General features: G+C 39.8%; 1 protein-coding gene across 1 annotated transcript in view; it reads left to right on the top strand.

The window, feature by feature from the left end:
• CPA6 (carboxypeptidase A6) overlaps nucleotides 1–2,420 on the top strand; it is a 78,618-nt gene extending 76,198 nt beyond the window's left edge. The window contains exons 10-11 of the mRNA XM_065627947.1: nucleotides 541–625; nucleotides 2,233–2,420. Coding sequence (XP_065484019.1) covers nucleotides 541–625; nucleotides 2,233–2,420 — 273 coding nt within the window. The remainder of the gene's footprint in view (nucleotides 1–540; nucleotides 626–2,232) is intronic.
• The last annotated feature ends 16,122 nt before the right edge of the window (nucleotides 2,421–18,542 follow it).

Here is an 18,542-nt window from a genome sequence, read left to right as displayed (position 1 = left end):
TTCATCCATCTGTCCATTAGAGATTCAGGAGCGGAATTCGTATCCCTCCTTCTTCCCACTCTGCTCACTGAACCACTGTGGAGTGTCACCAAGAGATCATTTCTCCTTCATAAGCCCAGCAGAGATGAGGTTTAGTGGACTGGGCAATGCGTCTACGGGTACTGGCAGAAAATTCATGCACGGCTTTTAAACTGCATAAAAACCAAGTATTTCATCTCATGGTTTCACATGTTTCCTGAAATTGTTGTGTGACTAAATTGGTATATATCCTTAGAATTACAAATACTTAATGGCTGATCATTCACAGTGCAGTGAGCTTTTTTATGCCATGAAAATATCAAATCAAGTTTTTCAGGGAATTAGAGAATTGCTGAAAAAAAAAAGGCATTTATCATTTAAAATAATTTTAAATTAGCTGCTGCAGACTCATGGAACACAGCGTTGTGCCCGAAGTCAATGATCCATAGCTGGTAGGTTACAATCGCGTGACAGTATTTAATTCAAAGTCTAATTTATGTATTTGTTTTCTCCCTCACACAGGAATTAGCTGCCTATAATGCTGTTAATGCTCTTCAGTCAGCATATGGTATAAGATACAGATATGGCCCTGCGTCTACCACTTTGTGTAAGTTTTCCTCTGGCACAGGTTTGTGACTTTGACCTACCTATAGTAAGATGGAGATTACCCTTATTACAACAAAGAGAACAAACACTGTTTAAAGTGAACTTTGTTCCAGTTGTGGATGGTGAGGAAGGCAGAAGATGAAGTTTTGTAACTGATTCAGTCAGTCGATTGCAGCAAGATTAACTCGATGCAATAGAAGATACTAAAATGCAATGCATTTGAGAGGTGAAACCCAGCAAATAACACATAAAACCAGATTTTTTTAAAAAGAAAGATAAAACAAAATCTTAAAAAGTGTATCTTTATCAGATAATGCACTGCTAAGTGATAAAATATTTGGGAGGAAATAATTCAAAGTAGGTTTCATTTTTCACCATTACTTTGCCTCTCCTCTGCAATTGTGGTAGGTACAGCTATTCATAGATATCATTCTAAAATTTAGGATGATCTCTTTAAAAGCTAGGTTTCAAATGTCTTTGTGTCTAGATGATGATAAATGATAGCAAGAGTATCTTTATCTAGACATCTTCCATTTTTTAGAGAGCGATTTAAAATACGTTTTTCTCTATAACAAAATATCTTTGAAATATGCGATTTAAATATGTAACAACATTTGTCAGGCAAGCTCTCCGCGTAGACAGGTAGGGAAAAAGAAATTCAGTAGGCTTCAATGAGACACTTTTCTTTAAACTGAAACTATGGGGCCTGAATGCTCTCAGTAATTGTAACAGACATCAAAAGTGAGAAGCTTAAGTAAATAGCAAGATTTTTTGGAAAACCTCCTGCATCTCCTCTGCTGTTGCTGTGTTTTGGTTAGAGCTCCTCTTTATAGTGGGCCTTCATTTCACAGCATGGTCATCATCTTGTGCTCATTACAGCGCAGTCAGTTGCTATGTCAAAGGAAGAGCAGTGTGAATTGATGCCAGAATTGCACAGAAGACAGCAGGCCACATGAGAGACAGATCTTTATATAAATATAAATGTCTTGGGTAATCAACATATGGAGATAACGAAAGCATAAGAAGCACACTTCCTTGGGAAGGTTTGTTGATATTAGACACCACCTATGCAAATGCTCTCATGCTGTAAGGCAATGGTGAGAAAACAAGACAGAAATGAAGAGAAAATAATTTTGAAAGCACTTGGAAGAGGAGAATGTAGATTGCTTTATCAACTTTCTCCCTTTTCCATGCAAAAGAATTGCCAAAAAACCCCAAGTTAAGCCTAGGAGCATGCAGAGCTGCAGTCCAGCTGGGAGATCTTTGTGGAAGCAAAGCCTTAGACTGCACTCACCTGGGGACAAGAAGAGTTTGAGGCTTTATTCTAAATGTTCTCTTTTCTAAAGTTTTGCTTTACACAAAAAAAAAGTCAGTTATTATTTTTTTTTCTGTGAAAAGCAAAGGCCTAATCCCCTGTCTTGCTGAGCACCATTCACTGTGTGCCCATGCCCTTCTCTGAAGGGTATTCAGGATCAGGGCAAGCAACAGCTGGAGTTGCAAGTGTATTCACTAACTTCTGGAGACAAAATGCCACGAGAACCCTCTGGTGCTTTCAACGTGACCTGCATTTAACATTTTTAAAATTTTTCTCTGAATTTCCTCTTTCAGATGTGAGTTCTGGTAGCTCTATGGACTGGGCCTACAAAAATGGCATCCCCTACGCATTTGCGTTTGAGCTGCGTGACACCGGCCATTTTGGATTTTTACTTCCCGAGACGCTCATCAAACCAACCTGCACGGAGACCATGCTTGCAGTTAAAAATATAACTCTTCATCTGCTGAAGAAATGTCATTGAGAGCTATTTCTAGGAGCTGGAAGTGAGCATTTTACTTCCAGTGCTGATGCCTTTCAGTGCGTCCAGTTGCCATTCTAAGCTTGGCCACTTCAAAATCATAGAAGCTAATTGGAAAGATGGTATTGTTTCTACCGGATTTACTTGGCGGGAAATGGAAAAAATAGTTTAATATCTACTCTACAGAAGTGCATAAAGTTGATATACTAGCTTAGTTACCAGTTCAGTGTGAAATAGTCTGTTCTTTTTGCAATAAAGCTTTGATTCTGCAACTTCTGTGGGGCAGGTCCAGGTCCACATACGTGTGTCTGAAATAAAACTCCACTTCCAGACAGTCCCTGGCCTTACTCCTTTCCCTAACAGGAAGACTTCCCTTAGTAGAGTCTCTCAAACCAAGGGATAATGTTTACATTAATGTATATGTACTCTGTGACCCAACACAGGCCTGTATCTATAGCAGTTAATGGCATATAGTTGCAGCTGGCCATGCTGCAAGTGGCAACGTGGCTTCCTTCTGCATGTATACGTGCCTATGTATATGCACTTTCGTGATTTTTTTTTTCATGTAATGCAAGAATTTGACCCAATGTTTCCTTTAACTGTTCAGAGAAACCTATTTTCAAATGTATATATTGGAGTGGGCTCAATATCAACATATTGCCTTTGAAATTGTAACTTCCCTAGAGATGTGTAAGAATTATAATGAAATATTATTGAGATATACAACACTCTGCTTTATGGAGAGACAAAGCAACTTGCCATGACTTGGAACTTGGAAGCCAGCAGTGGACCGGTGCATCTGGGTTCTGCTGTAGTTAGCGGCTGCCCGTTTCCACCAGCCGAGGATCTAGCCTTAAACCGTGATTAACTGGTGTTAACTGATGTTGTATTTATCAGTATTCTTGCAGTGAGTTCCATAGCTCTGTGGCTATGTGGCTGTTCTTCTTGGAAGTCGTATTTTTTGCATGTTTTAAAGGAATTAATAATAGATTCTTAAGTTAGATGGAGGTGAAAGCAGAAGCTTTACAGCTGAAATACAGTGAATAAGCACCATGTTTGAAAGAATAATAATGAAAGCACAGAGGGTTTTTTTGTACTTTTAAAAGAGTATTTTTTGATCTTATTATAAGTGCAAAAGCATATATTTTACTTTCTTAATTTTGAGTTTAATCTTATGCCATGTTAAATAAAATGTATTTGTTAATAAAATCATAGAAGGCTTTTGAAGTACTCTTCATATTTCATTTAATTTGTAAAGCTTTAGTTCAAGGATTTGAAAATGTTACCTATCTGTAAAGCATTACTAACACTAAGGATGTGATATTTTAAAAAAATGACATCCTCTCTATAGAAGTACTTGAACTTAGCAAATGGACAACCCTTTATGAGACTAGGGAGCACTGTATTTAATTAAGAATACCATTGTTTTCAAGACTGCAAAAGGCAATCAGTGAGGAAAGTTGACAGAATTGCATTCTATTTGTTTAACTTTTTGTTAATAAAAAGTATTTATTTTAAACAAACTTTCCGAAAGTTTGTTCAGATTTGATTAGTTCAGACTTGTTTGAGTAATGCAACTTTCTATTCTGTTTAAAAAAAAAATCTAGGGGACAAAAGCTCTCAAAATATCTATCCAGTAGTCATTTCCAATTGCTTATGACCATAATCATTAAATATTTTGAAGACAGCAATAACCGCATTTTGCTATGCACAGATTCTTGACCAACAGTCTTGATAGTGGTGTAAATTAAATATTAGCACCAATTGTTGTGAGCTATTCTGCATTTAGGTGACAAGATTGAATCACTACAAGGACATAAGAGACTGAAGTGAAGGACAGAAGGCGTGAGAGATTGCTAACCAGCATGAGGCAAATTTATCTCTGGATGGCTACAGTACAAACCTTTCCAAGTGTGGGTCAGGAGAAACCAGATTCAGATGTGATGGTGTGATTCCTGCTTATAGCCCAATAGTTTGTCTTATGAAACATTTCAGTTTTATCTTCCTACCATCACATCTCCCCTGGTACTGAAAAGTATTTGAACTCTTGGAGCAAGAAAGAAAAACAAACAAACAACACAACCCACAAAACAACCAAAACCACAAAAAAACAACCACACACCCAAACAAACAAAACCAACCTCTTTTAGTTACCAAAAGGACCTAACATCGTAGATCTAGATGACCTCCTTGGACAGGAATAACTGCAAGCATTCTTAGAGTTATCCAAGAAGCTTTGACATTTAGAAGTACTTGACATCAAAGCTACATCCTGGCACGTGGACGGAATCAGCCTGAATACTATGTGTTATGTGCAACTGAGTACTCTGAGCTGCTTTTTGAAGACCTATGCAGGGTAATTTAGTGCCCCATAGCTGAATACAAGTGTAAACAGTCTCTGAGCCCTTTAATTTCAGGGTCACTAACGCTGATCAGAAAGACTAGGAAAGAGCAAACCCTACTTCCCGAATTAAGAATTTGTAAGACAATTTAGCAGCAAGAGTGATTCTAAATAGAGTAGTTTACCCTAAGGAAAGAACTACTGGAAATCAGCTATTTGGATATGGAACAACAGCCTTTGTCACTTGCAAATGTTACTTGTCTGAACAGCTCTTTTTTATCTCCATAATTGCTTACTCCTCTTCCCTTTGTACTTCTCTTCAGCAGCCTTTATTGCCTACAGGACAACAGAATTGATAACTGGTTTTGAGAAGAGTGAATTTATTTTATGGTCATAGATATTGTTTATCATTCAACACAATAAAAAATACACTAACAGGAAAACACCGATTATTAACCCAGCAGTCAAAATCATGTATATAATGATTATGTGAAATCCAAGAGTTACACTTCCATTGACTATTGATAGAATAATTATAACCACTTCCATAACTTGGAAAAAGTGCTCAGACAAGCTTTTGTGAACATCTGGGGGTTTTTTCGTGTATAGCTTTTATGTTTTATGAACAAAACCTTGAGACTAATTAACATGAAGCAAAGAGGCCTCTGCCTCTTCAAGTCACTCTTCTCAACAACAAAACAATTATCTCAAATTACCTTGAATCATAATTCGTAAATTGATAAAGATTGGCCTTTAAAGGTCAAAAAAGGTATTGAGTTTGGTTGCAAACCTTGAGAAAAGAGCATGGCTGATGGGTGAAGATCCCCATGCCTTTTCCAGAACTTGCTTCAAAAAGGACAATGTATTTGGTCACTCAGGTAACACATAAAGCCTATGGGAAACTGCAATTATTTTTTGAAATTTCTGAAATTTGAATAGAGAGAGTCCAAATGACCTTGAACGCCAACAGGCATTTACTTTGAAACATCCAGTGCCAGCCCGCTTGCCTGTAAAGAACTGCAGCGTGCAGATTGCGCTGCCTGCTCCAGGACTGCGCAAAATATTTATTGAAAACACTGCATCTAACTCGTAAAGTAGGAAAAAAAAGCATTACACTTCCTACCAAAAATAGGTTACTATTCCACTATTCTAGTTTATTCATGTTAAGCAATCCCTTCCCTTTTTATGTTTACGTTCACTTTAATGGTACCACTCAACAAGATATTTGGTAGCATGGGTAGAGTAATAAGTATTTTTGTAAGCCCTTTGACCTTTCCCTTGGCTTTGTTAACTGCTATATCATTTTCATAGGTCACTATTATTAATATATAACGGTAACACTCCTTGTTAAAAAAATGTTAGTCTGTGATTTCGTGGTTTTGATTTCTGTGCCTAAATGTTACCATTTTCATGAAGTAGTTAAGCAATGGTAAAACACCAGAATAATGCCTCAGATGTGCAGAGATACAACCATCCCTCTGCTGTAGAAAATGGAACAAGAAAACAGAAATTCAAATAAATTACAGAGCGACTTTTAAAATATAAATCCTGTGACATTAGTTATACTTCCTTAAAAAACATTCTTAAATGCTTGCTGCACAAAATACCTTTTCTGAGTTGCAAATCGAAAATCTTCTGTCCACTGAAAATGTAGACCGTTTGGCATGCTTAATTTGTGCTCGATTCTCATATGCATTCTGGATAAAAAATTTAGGTCCAAAGAGCTGTAACTGCATCCTCTTTCAGGGGCGTAGGAGGAAGGGAGGGTGGGGAGAGGGCTGGGTACATCCTGAGGCTTTCAAGCCGTATCAGCACCATGAAGCCAGGAGTACTGATGCTGCTGGTGGGTCTGTCTTGGATGAAGGTGAACCACTCCAGCATAGTTTTCCCAGTCTTTGGCTGAATGTGCCTGTCATCCTAAGCGTGATGCATGGGGTGAGCAGCTTGTCAGAAATCCACAGCCTTGGGCTGCGTGTGCTGCCCAAAGGGCCTGCCTTAACAACAGTGTCTGCTGTTAATATCTGCAAATTTAGGATAACCAGAGTCAACCCAGAGTAATGAGCTAACACATGGTCCTCCCTAGCAAATGCTGTTTGGGGCAAGGACATTGAGAACAGGTGAATCTTTCACCCCTGAAAGCTTGTCCTTAGCTGACAGGCAGGAGCGGTCAAGCAGAAAGTCTGGGCTCGCTCTGCTTGCAGATGCTGTCGAGCCCTTTCCTAAAAGACCGAGTCAAGCGTGGCAGGGCTTGCCCTTGGATTTAGACATCAGGGAATACACTCATAAATAATAGATTCAAATGTTAATTAAAAAAAATCCGCCACTGTCCCCAGCCATGCAGAAAGCTCACTTTGCCTGCAACAAACAAAATCTATCCATTGCCATGAAGACATGAGGTAACAGATTTATTCCATCCTGCCCACTCTGAGACGCCGGCTACCTTAGCACTGCTTGGCAATATTGAAAAAGACATGCAGCAGAACAGCCATAACAATGAAATATTTTAATCTATCCCCAGGCCTGTAGGAGCACATACTTTATCTCAAGTAATAGATAACCACTTCTGAAATAAATATTGTGGTACAACTGCGAGCAGGTGTTTTAGTCTTTTGTGCTGACTACTATTAATATGTGCCAGGCTATTCCTCTGCATACCAGGATGGCTTGATGCTGGGGGAAATATCTCTTTTTTTTTTAACCAAATAATGAATCTTTTTTTAAAACCAATTCTGAGCAGAACATCATGTTAGGCCTGAGGACATACATATATACACAAAAGAGTCTGAGAAAGTTTCATTTTATAACAGAATTTTCAATTATCTTGAAAATAATGCATCTGTTAAAATCACAGCCAGTGTTTTCAAGTGGCTTATTGTTTTCAGCATGTCATAACTGAAGAAAACAGAATAGCAGCCTGAAAAGCTAAGCAGAAGTGACTGATCTACTTACTGTTTCATTTCCCTTGTTTCATTTCACTTTGTTTCTAGATTGAAAAAATCTGGGTTGGTTGGGCTGAATTGAAGGAGTGCAGTCAAAAAGCTGAGTGTAAACGGTTCTTCTGTGCTTAATGAGCTAGAAATAGCTACTTTGGAAAAAAAAAAGCAACTTATTATATTTCAAGTTCTTTATACAGACTAATTGCTTTACTCTGTTTGAATTAAATTATCGCATTCACAGAACCTGGTATGGTTTGGCATGATGTATTGTTATTTTCCTGGGAGCTGGCCAGTTTTCTAAGGGTTAAATTAGTTAAATGTCTGCTACTGTGGTAGGGTAACCGCAGCTGCTCTTCAGCCTTGTTAGCACAGAATCTGTCAAAAAGGCAAAATGTCTTGAGCTGTCTCTAACAGGATAAATTTGCTATATCATGCTGCACGTGTCTCCATTTCTTTTCTTCCATTTCGAAAATGAAGTGAATGCTGTCTGTCAGTGACAACTTCAGGCTATGAAAGAGCCTAATTTTTGGTGCTAAATTTAAATCATGAACCCCGTTAAAATGTGTGAACTTCCCCGCATACCTACGCAGACCCATTCGCACACAAACAAGATGTCTGTCTGCACAACGTGTACTGTGTGATGGTTTACGTCATGGTGTAGCTGCAGTTCTTGGCAACCACGGGGCTGCTGATGGCAGGCAGCATGTCTTCGGCATCTCCCCTCTGCCTGCTGTAGCTACCAGCAAGTTCAGCTGGTTTGGCCAGAACCCAGAAAGCCCCTGACACTATTTACCAGTGCAACACTAGAAAGTCTCCTCCTGGGGTTGCTGCGGCGTGTCTCTGTGGACTTTTCTGCTACTACCGTTAACACACTACCTGCAAGCTTAGAGAGTGGGCAAGGCCCTTCGTGTGTTGCACTGTACAGAATTATACAGAATTATTCACTATCGTGAATGCTTAGGGCAGAGCCCTTAAGAATCATGGAATGTCCTGAGTTGGAAGGGACCCACAAGGATCATCGAGTCCAGCTCCTGTCCCTGCACAGGACAACCCCACAGGTCACACCATGTGTCTGAGGGCCTTGTCCAGTCTCTTCTTGAACACTGTCAGGTTGGGGCCGTGACACCTCCCTGGGGAGCCTGTTCCAGTGCTCCAGCACCCTCTGGGTGAAGAAACTTTTTCTCATGTCCAACCTAAACCTGCCTGGCGCATCTTCCTGCCATTCCCTTAGGTCCTAAAGAAGGTGTTATGCCCTCAACTCCCAGTGCCGACTGCATGCCAGAAAGCCTTCATTACCTTGTGGGCTATGAAGAAGGTCCTATACTGCTGCCCAGAGTGACCAAAGGGGTGTCTGAGGCTGTTCCTGTGAAATCTGGTAGCACTAAGGAGAGCACTGGAGAGCCTACAGGCTCACACCAGCTGCCACCAGGGTTTTTGGACTGCTTCAGCCCATGAATAGTTCTTCTATATATGAGTCACTCTCAGGAATACATTTGTAAAACAATAATTATAGGAAAAAAAAAAAAAACAACCCAACAAACAAAACATTTTCTTCTACATTTTAAAGTTTTTCTATTAAAGCTATTGTGATTATTTTAATGAGGTTTCTTTTCTGAGAAATAAGGTTTCTTTTCCGAGAAGCTGCGGTAGAAATAACCTGAAGTTGCTGTCATGCTGAAGGCTGTTTAGGGAGTCGGTGGATGCAGTTCACTACATGTCAAATACACACCTACCAACACTTTGGATAATAAGTGCAACCTTCAGGAGATGTCTCACCAGAGACCTCACAGCAAACATGTCTGAAGACCAAGCTGCTCCTCAGAGAGCAGATTTGATGTGGACTAGCTAATGAATGTTGGGAAGCTCGTCTCCTCTTGAGCTGAGAGTAGGAACATCACATTTCCACAGCTGTCAGGACTGCACTTTTCAAAAAATGCATTAAAGGCTGTTATCAGAGTTTTCACAGAGAAAGGAAGGTCCCCATTCATTTCACACTTCTCTGCACGGCGCCAGGGGAAGGGCTGCTTCCCCGGTGTGCCTGGCTGCAGGTGTGCTGACACCCAGCCCATCAGAAACAGCATTATTTAAAACTGCTGGAATCACTGTCTTGTCTTTCTTTTGCCTCTATGAGAATTCTCAACAATCCATCAGTGCTAAATCATGAATATGCACAAGAATAATTCCTATTTAGGTGTCTATTGAAGGACATGCAAAAAGCTGATTTCCTAAAAATTCCTTTTTGGATTCAGTGATTTCCATTCTGCTGAAAACTAACAGTTTGTATGCAGGGTGAGGGGGAGAATGAGCAGAAGTAATCCTGGAAGACAAATTATTTATGAAAAGTTTTATCCAAAACCATACTAAGTACAGTATCTATCATCTTTATACTCTAATTCTGCACACACAGACAAAGGTGGAACATTCGGAGCATGTTTTCCATTTGTACTCAGTATCAGGACTGAAAATAAAGACAAAGGACAGAAGTCCAGAGGAGGAAAAAGTCCAAATTAAATAGCAAGACTCTAGACCCCAAAAGCAGCAGAGATTACTTGGACTAGTATAAAAAGGCATTTTTTTCTTAAACCAGGAATAAAAATCACTGAAGCACCAATACTTCAGAAAGATGAAAGGAAATAATATTGAATTATGTTAATATGTTGAATAATTAGAGGGCTGTGGGGTCAAATGGCCTACTGGGAGAGTGACCAGCTATCTGTGACTAAACAAACAGTTGGAAGAAAACAAAAGCTAGAAAAAAAAAAAGGCAAATAAGCAGCAACTAATCATTTTAGATTGAATGACAATCTGTGGGAAGTATAAAAATATCTTCATCTCAAGTAAGTGAAGTAAGCAGATACCGCTGGGGTTATTGCTTAAAGTAACAAGCAGAGAAGACCAAAGGGACACTAAAATCAAGAGCGTCATTTCTCCATTCATCTGATGGTGGTCAGAGCCCACAGTCAAGTTTCTCCTACCTAAAAAATTACCTGCCTTCAGGGTACTCTCATGTGACAATATAAACTAATATTCAGGAATCCTGTGATAGAATTCATTTTCGGTATATGAGGATACTAGCAAAGAAGTAAAGGTGTCTAGTAATGCTTACTACCTTCCTTGGCAATTACAGTGTTTCCCACTCCATGCAAGTCATCACATTTATCTCCACCTCTCCAGCTATACATGTGGATAAATCCTAACACAGCAAAACCAGATGGGTACCTGCCGTGTGAAACAGCAGGGCAGGGGATTCCAAATGAAGGTAGCAGAAGTCATCTGCACTGTATTTGGGCCGTATTTCCAGAAGGGAACGAGTATACATGTAAAAAGCACCACGTATCTGCTACAAAATACTGGAGACCAAAAGGTAAAGAGGGTTAAGATCAGCTTCCTCTGTGCAAAGCCTCACTTGTCATAAAATGAATCAAAATACTGATCCCACTACATGGTAGAAGAGCATCTCTTCTTCCACTTTTCATTAGACATCCATCATGCCACACAATGATGATTTTTTTCTATTCTTCTGCATTGCAGTACATTTTCATAAGTACACAGCTTTTCAAGTATATTGATACCATGGCTGGAAAGGATAAAGTTGCAGCACAACCAGTAAACAGTACAAAATTAAAGACATGCAATAAATTCCAAGCAAAATGCAGCACTGGAACCCAGGAGATGAGACTTTTATGGGAATTTTTCCAAGGAAAGCTCTCTTAGGCTTCACTAAATCTTGACAATGCGTATCTATTTAAACCACACTATGCTCAAATTCACTGGAGTACAGAAGTCAAGGCTGCAATGAAAGGGAAAACTATTGGATATGTATCATTTTACTTGCCATTCAGTGTGGGAAATTATTTTTGAACAGCCAGAGTCAGTCTACCTGCCTAGTATACTTTTTTTTTGGTTAAAGGAACAATAAATAAATAATAATCTTTAAACTCTGAAAATTTCTGTTATACAAAAGAGTATTACTTGTCAAGGCTCACACACATTAATCACAAATGTGCTTTGCCTTAGATGTTCCCTGACAATTCTATACACCACCATGAAAAAGATCCAAACCTTTAACAGCCCATTCATTCACTATTATTCAGCATATTGACTACACCTGCCAATAATCCTACAGACAAAAGCATCACTTGAGATTTCTGAGATATCCCAGTTAAATCCTTCCATTCTTTCACAGCTGGGAAAACCTGGCAGCCCTTGTACCTCCTCCTGGGGGACAGTAATGCAGGTGCTGAGGAACGAAGAGGTGTGAGAGTTGCAGGTTTACTGATGCTGCCATCCACCATCTGTTTTTTCCATATTCATCCCCTGGGGTGGCAGGCCACAGCTTTCACCTGCCCAGGAGGAGAATTTCACAGTCCTCCTGCTTTGAAGGTAGGATTTCACAGAATCACAGAATGTTAGGGATTGGAAGGGACCTCGAAAGATCATCTAGTCCAATCCCCCTGCCAGAGCAGGAACACCTAGGTGAGGTTACACAGGAAGGCGTCCAGGCGGGTTTTGAATGTCTCCAGAGAAGGAGACTCCACAGCCCCCCTGGGCAGCCTGTTCCAGTGTTCCATCACCCTCAGTGTGAAAAAGTTTCTTCTCATATTTAAGTGGAACCTCCTGTGTTCCAGTTTGTACCCATTGCTCCTTGTCCTATCACTGGTTGTCACCGAGAAGAGCCTGGCTCCATCCTCATGGCACTCACCCTTTACATATTTATAAACATTAATGAGGTCACCCCTCAGTCTCCTCCAAGCTAAAGAGCCCCAGCTCCTCAGCCTTTCCTCACACAGGAGATGCTCCACTCCCTTCATCATCTTCGTTGCCCTGCGCTGGACTCTCTCCAGCAGTTCCCTGTCCTTCTTGAACTGAGGGGCCCAGAACTGGACACAATATTCCAGATGTGGTCTCACCAGGGCAGAGTAGAGGGGAGGGAGAACCTCTCTTGACCTACTAACCACTCTCCTTCTAGTACACCCCAGGATGCCATTGGCCTTCTTGGCCACAAGGGCACAGTGCTGGCTCATGGTCACAGTGCTGGCTCAGTGCTGTCCGCCAGGACCCCCAGGTCCCTTTCCCCTACACTGCTCTCTACTAGGTCATTCCCCAACCTATACTGGAACCTGGGGTTGTTCCTGCCCAGATGTAAGACTCTACATTTTCCCTTATTATATTTCATTAAATTCTTCCCTGCCCAACTCTCTAGCCTGTCCAGATCTCGCTGGATGGCAGCACAGCCCTCTGGCGTGTCAGCCAGTCCTCCCAGCTTGGTGTCATCAGCAAACTTTCTGATAGTACACTCAATTCCCTCATCCAAGTCGTTGATGAATATATTGAATAATACTGGCCCCAGTACTGACCCTTGAGGCACTCCACTAGATACAGGCCTCCAACCAGACTCTACCCCATTGGCCACGACTCTCTGGCTTCTTTCCTCATTTAACTCATCTAACTCCAGCTCTGTGAAAGCTACTCATGTAGACTAAATTGACTTGGGTTCCTCTGTAGTCAGCAAAGGAAAATAAAGGATGTAGAGGATCACAGGTCATATCTATCTTAGAGTTGGTAGCGTCAGTACTGCATGAGTTATTCATTAGATGTTAAGTCTTTTTGCATATCAAGAGCCCAGATGACAGCTTAGACTAGGTGCCTAGCTTTTGTAACTGTTAAAATTAATGAAGACAAATTCCACCCTAGGATGAGACACATCCTTTAACTTCCAGTACAGCAACCATGCTTACATACCAGTTCTGGCTGAATTCAGATGCCTGAAGTTCTTCCTCTCAAGGTTGCCCATGGCACATGAGACATTCAGGTCTTCTCAAAAACAACAGTCTTCTTAAAAACAAATGTTATTTATTTTAGCTATAAATATTTGTCTTATAGAAAATAATGTACACATAATCAGCAAACTGTCTACATATATTTCTGCCATGTAACTTCAACTATAATTCAGGCAGACCTAATTTCTTCAGCCACCACAAGTAAAGCCTGGCATTTTTCAGGTGCTGTGGACCATGAATGCTTCTCCCCTTCTGTCTCTCTTATGTCTCTTTTAATCCCACCAGTTATTTTTGTTACTTTACATTCACATTTCATTTCTTGTAGTTTGCAGGAGAGGGAGCCAAAAATGTAGGAGCCCCATTAATAACAATTAGCTGTCTAAATCTGAGTTACCTGCTTGATGCATTCTTTTTCTTCTTTTTTCCTGCGCAGATTTTTTACTAGTTAAACAAATGCTACTATACAGCATGCAGAAAATACCAAAGACACACAACATACCAGTACATGAATAATCAAGCAATGTAGAGTATTCAAAATCTATCCTAGGGCAGTTCCAAATCTGTCACTGAAAACAGCAAATTGCAGGGCTGGTGACAGCCTGTGGGTTTTCCCCCAGCAGCTGACCAGCTGCCAGCTGCATCCATAGGAGACACCTCTTTTGGCAGTCAGGCTCCTCTGTTAATTATCTCTTTTTCCTGCTTCTGGCAGGCATTATAGGATATTTAAAGGCTCCTAAGTTTAAAGTGCTCCCTGAATTTAAAGTGAAAATGTTATCTTACTTTTATAAGAATGTATAAGAACTTAATGTTCATGCAAATGATTAGTAATTGAGACCAGCAAACGAATATTCAAAGTAAGCTATAGCCTCTTCAGCCTCCCACTGCAGAAAACAATCTTGTTCTTACAAAAGCCAATACCTTCATTAGAAAGAAATCCGCTCTGAGCTTTTTATGGGCAAGAAAAACAAAAGCCAGCCATAGTAAAAACCATTTGTTGCAATTGTATGAGTGGATTAAATGTTTTCTAGCAAATGGCATAGTAAAAACAACCTCAGAATTTAGGCATAGAAATAGCGACTGCAGATTTCTGCGTTCTCTGAGTTTTTAAAATAAATGAATATTTGCAATTATTGCAACAACATTCAGGTTTGCAAATACACTAGAATGTTTTATATTTCACGCAGCAATCACATTTACCAAATGCGTACAAATACGCAAAGACTGCTTATAAGACATTGCTGTTACCTCTCGGATTTTTAAAACAGAGCACAGTCAGCTTCCATAGAGGGCTCACATCTATTTCAAAGGACACAACCGCATTCTTATATGGTACACCGTGAATTTAAAGCCAATTTGGATTTTATTCTTCCACCTTTGATCCAGCACTACAATGAAAGAAGTGAAACCATTAATTTAAACCTCCACAAACCTGGGGAAAATTCTGGTGGGGTCTCACATTTTGTGACATGAATGCCTCAAATTACTATTTTAAAACGATGCAGAATTGTCTACCCTCCTTTATGTACTCTCCATGGGCTATAATGCCTTAAGATTAAGGAAGCTATCTTGCAGGTGCTATACATGGTGCTGCACCAAAAAAGGCAGAAATTCCAGTTGCCCGTGCTGAGTGTTCCAGTTTCTAAGTACCCAGATTCCTCAGATACCTCATCCATGTGAGAGAGTTTACTGCCAGCACACTCAGGTTTGAAAACCCATAACATACTGTTTTCTTACATCTGTGTTCATGCCATTTGCATGCAATAATATCCCACATATTATTTCTGTTCTAAAATAGTGGGCAAAGGAAAAGCAACGTGCTGACAAGAGTTTAATCCAAGAAAAGATAAGGAAGAACAAACTAATGAATAGAAGTTGTTTTGTAAGTGAGCATTTTAAGGGCAACACCTGCAGCTATCCAGAGGTGTGACCTCCACTCCATGCATATAGAAGTAGACCAAATTGAGCTCCACTGCCATAACCTGCTATTAAATTCATGTAAGCTTTTATTGCAAAATGTATCTAGTCCCAGTGCTAGCCAAGGAAGAATGTTTGGTCCAAGCACACTATAAAAATTATTATTGCTGACTGTATATCGTTATGTATCAATTATAAGGGCCCTGCGCAAAGCCTTCTCTTTACAGATCCATTGTTTAAGCAAGGGTTGCAGTTCTGGAAAGCACAACTTACCTCAAATCACATTTGTCAGGTACTGAGAAGAGAAGCAGTCAGAAAACTCAGCAGTGGCTCTATGGATTCGGAGGAACTTGGCCCTGTAGACTGTATGTCTCATGAATTATGATAAATGAAACTTTTACCAGCCCAACAACATTTGTTCTGTTTGGCCTTCTCAGCTACAAACAATTATAAACTGCACCTCAACAGTCCCACTGGCAATATTTCCTCATAGCCACCGTCTTTACTCCCCTAGGAGGAGATCTAAAATCATAAAGTTTTAGCAAGAAAAAGCACAAAACACACCCTTTGAGATATCAAAACTAAAAGCTCCAGGTCTGCCTGGATGTGAATCCAGACAGCAGCAGCTTTGCATGTCACGAGAAACCATCCATCGTACATGTTGTGAACCAGTCGGTCCAGTTTTTAATGATCCAGATTGCACGTCAGCTCTGACACCCGACTTGAAACTAGAAATATCTTTGAAGTCTAATCAAAACTGTCGTAGGCATCTCAAATGTCTCGTAAAGATATTTGAGTGAATACCTATCTAGTAAATACTTAGTGAGTTAATTGCGATACTAGAATGAATCACTCCAGTGCTTCTTTAATGTCTCTCTTCCAGGCAAGAATATCCATAACTCCCATTCAATTTTATCTTTCTAGTTATTCATATTCAAAATTTTTCCTTCCTGCCATGAAGCCCACAGTTTATAACGTACATGCTGAAATATCAGTTATTGCATTTTTGACAGGAAATAACCCGCTGCAGTTGCTGGAGGAAACAATCAGGCAGATTCAAAGATCACTTCATAGCAGCTAAAAGTGGTTATTGCTCCAGTCTCATTGCTTCTAACTTTAATTCACATGACTTTTATGACCTCTCTGTCTAAGCTTTCCAACACAGATATTAAAATACCTGGAAACCATCCTTGTTATTCATTTGACTTACCCTACCCACAGATTAAAGAGAGATTTTTCTCCAGCTGAATTCCATTCAACTTTTCTCAGTTCCTTTTCATTTTCAAACCTTCTTTTGTTATTATCGGCTTACTGAAAGAGATCTGCATAAACCTTTGAAAACGCACGAGTTCTAAAGTGATACGCTGAATTCACCTCAGATCAAGGGCAAGAGAGTCATTCAGCTTCTAAAAACTAGGTTAAAACTAACATTTCATGCTCCCAATATATGGGATATTTAATGCCTAATCTGTAAGACACCTCAGCATGCATTTCGCTGGTCACATCAGTTACAAAGACCGGCAGGAGTCTGAAGCTACGATATAAAGGTAGGAGAGTCATCATTTTCAGGAAATTTGTTACTCTTCTAATTTGTCACAAGTCAGAATATTCCCCTTTTGTAAAATGAAACTGGAGATTAAGAATTCGGGATAACCATACACTATTACAAGTGTTTGGGCAGATAACTAACTAGCCAGGCTCACACCCACAGAGTAATCTAGGAAAGCTGTAACAGTAGGGACAGCATCTCCCGAGAAAGAGGGCAGTCATCTTGTGCCTCCCCCCGTTCAATAGTTTCTCCTTAAAATCCAATAACAGTTCCTTAGCAATTTTATTAATATCTGCTGGAGCTGGCTAGGAGAAGCAATAAATCAGTGGATCTTACTGCTGCCTTTGCCATACATCCTCCATATGTCTTCTTGTGCTGTGCAAGGCTCTCAGGAAATTGCCAGAACTTTGTATTCTTGGTACTCAGAGACAGAAATATTTGCCATTATGAAGGAGTCACTATACTGGCTTGGATCTACCTTTGCATTTGCATAGCCTCACATACAACAATAACTGTAGAGTAGGCTCCTGGTTCAGGGTGAAGATGTGCTATTTATTTCTATGTTCCCCAAAAGAAACACTCTATCTTTTCTCAAACTGGGTATCTCTGAAAATCACCTTCTCAGACAATTATGGCTGATACATCTGTAACCAGGTCCTCCAGATTGAAAAATTACTGAAGAAACGTTAAAAAACCCTATATAACTAATTTTTAACAAATATATTTCCTTCTGTCTTTAAGATGGATACTCGTATTCTTTCTTCATTCACAATATTAAGGAATGGTATGCTGAGGTGCCATGGAAGCTGGGAACCAAATTATTAATCAATTAGCAGGAGCAAAATGCTGAAGAAATAAGTTGGAAACTCCTGTAGGTATGCTAGAAGAAAATGTATTCCCACAGGAAAAGTCCTAGCAAAAAGGGATCGCATACCAGCAAATGCACCGGTGTAACTTCCAGTGCATAAATGCAAGTTACAGCCAGGATCGTTTGATATCCTCCACAGTTTCCAGCTACAATTCAAAACATTAATCCATCAACCACAAGAGGTGGGGTTTTTTTTTTCTTCACTGTTATCTGACATTTTTCCTGCAACTGTCACAAATTGACAAATATCATACTTTACTAGGAGTCTGTATGCTCGTTTAACTGTAGTATGCAGACTGTATTTGAACACAAGAACCTGCACTTTTCAGCTTTAAGGAATAAATTTGTCACCTTGCAAGAGCCTCCTCAAAGTGATGGATGTTTATTTTGCTATTGGTCACTCCAGAGTGTCATATGCTTTTGTACAAACATTTGGAAGGAACCTAGGAATTACCAATTGATTAATATTCCCTGTGCTAATAAACATTTGCTTTTTGTTCTTTCAGTGCAGCAGTGGATATACCGCAGCCTGTTTTAACCTCTTAAAATACTCTTCAAACAAACTATGAACTCTTAATTTCAGTTCCTGAATTTATCTAAAAAAACCCCCCCTCTTAAAAATATTAAAGTACATTTACAGTGAGTGTATCTCTTGCAGTCTGGTTCACAGATTGGGATCCTTTGCATAGTGGATACAGTGGGTATTTTGAATTATGTTTCACTTATTTTCACAAGGG

Source organism: Caloenas nicobarica, chromosome 2 (genome assembly GCF_036013445.1).
Source record: "Caloenas nicobarica isolate bCalNic1 chromosome 2, bCalNic1.hap1, whole genome shotgun sequence".
In the NCBI taxonomy this organism is placed as follows: Eukaryota; Metazoa; Chordata; class Aves; order Columbiformes; family Columbidae; genus Caloenas; species Caloenas nicobarica.
The sequence above is the reverse complement of the archived record's forward strand: the minus strand, read 5'-3'. Positions and strand labels throughout refer to the sequence as shown.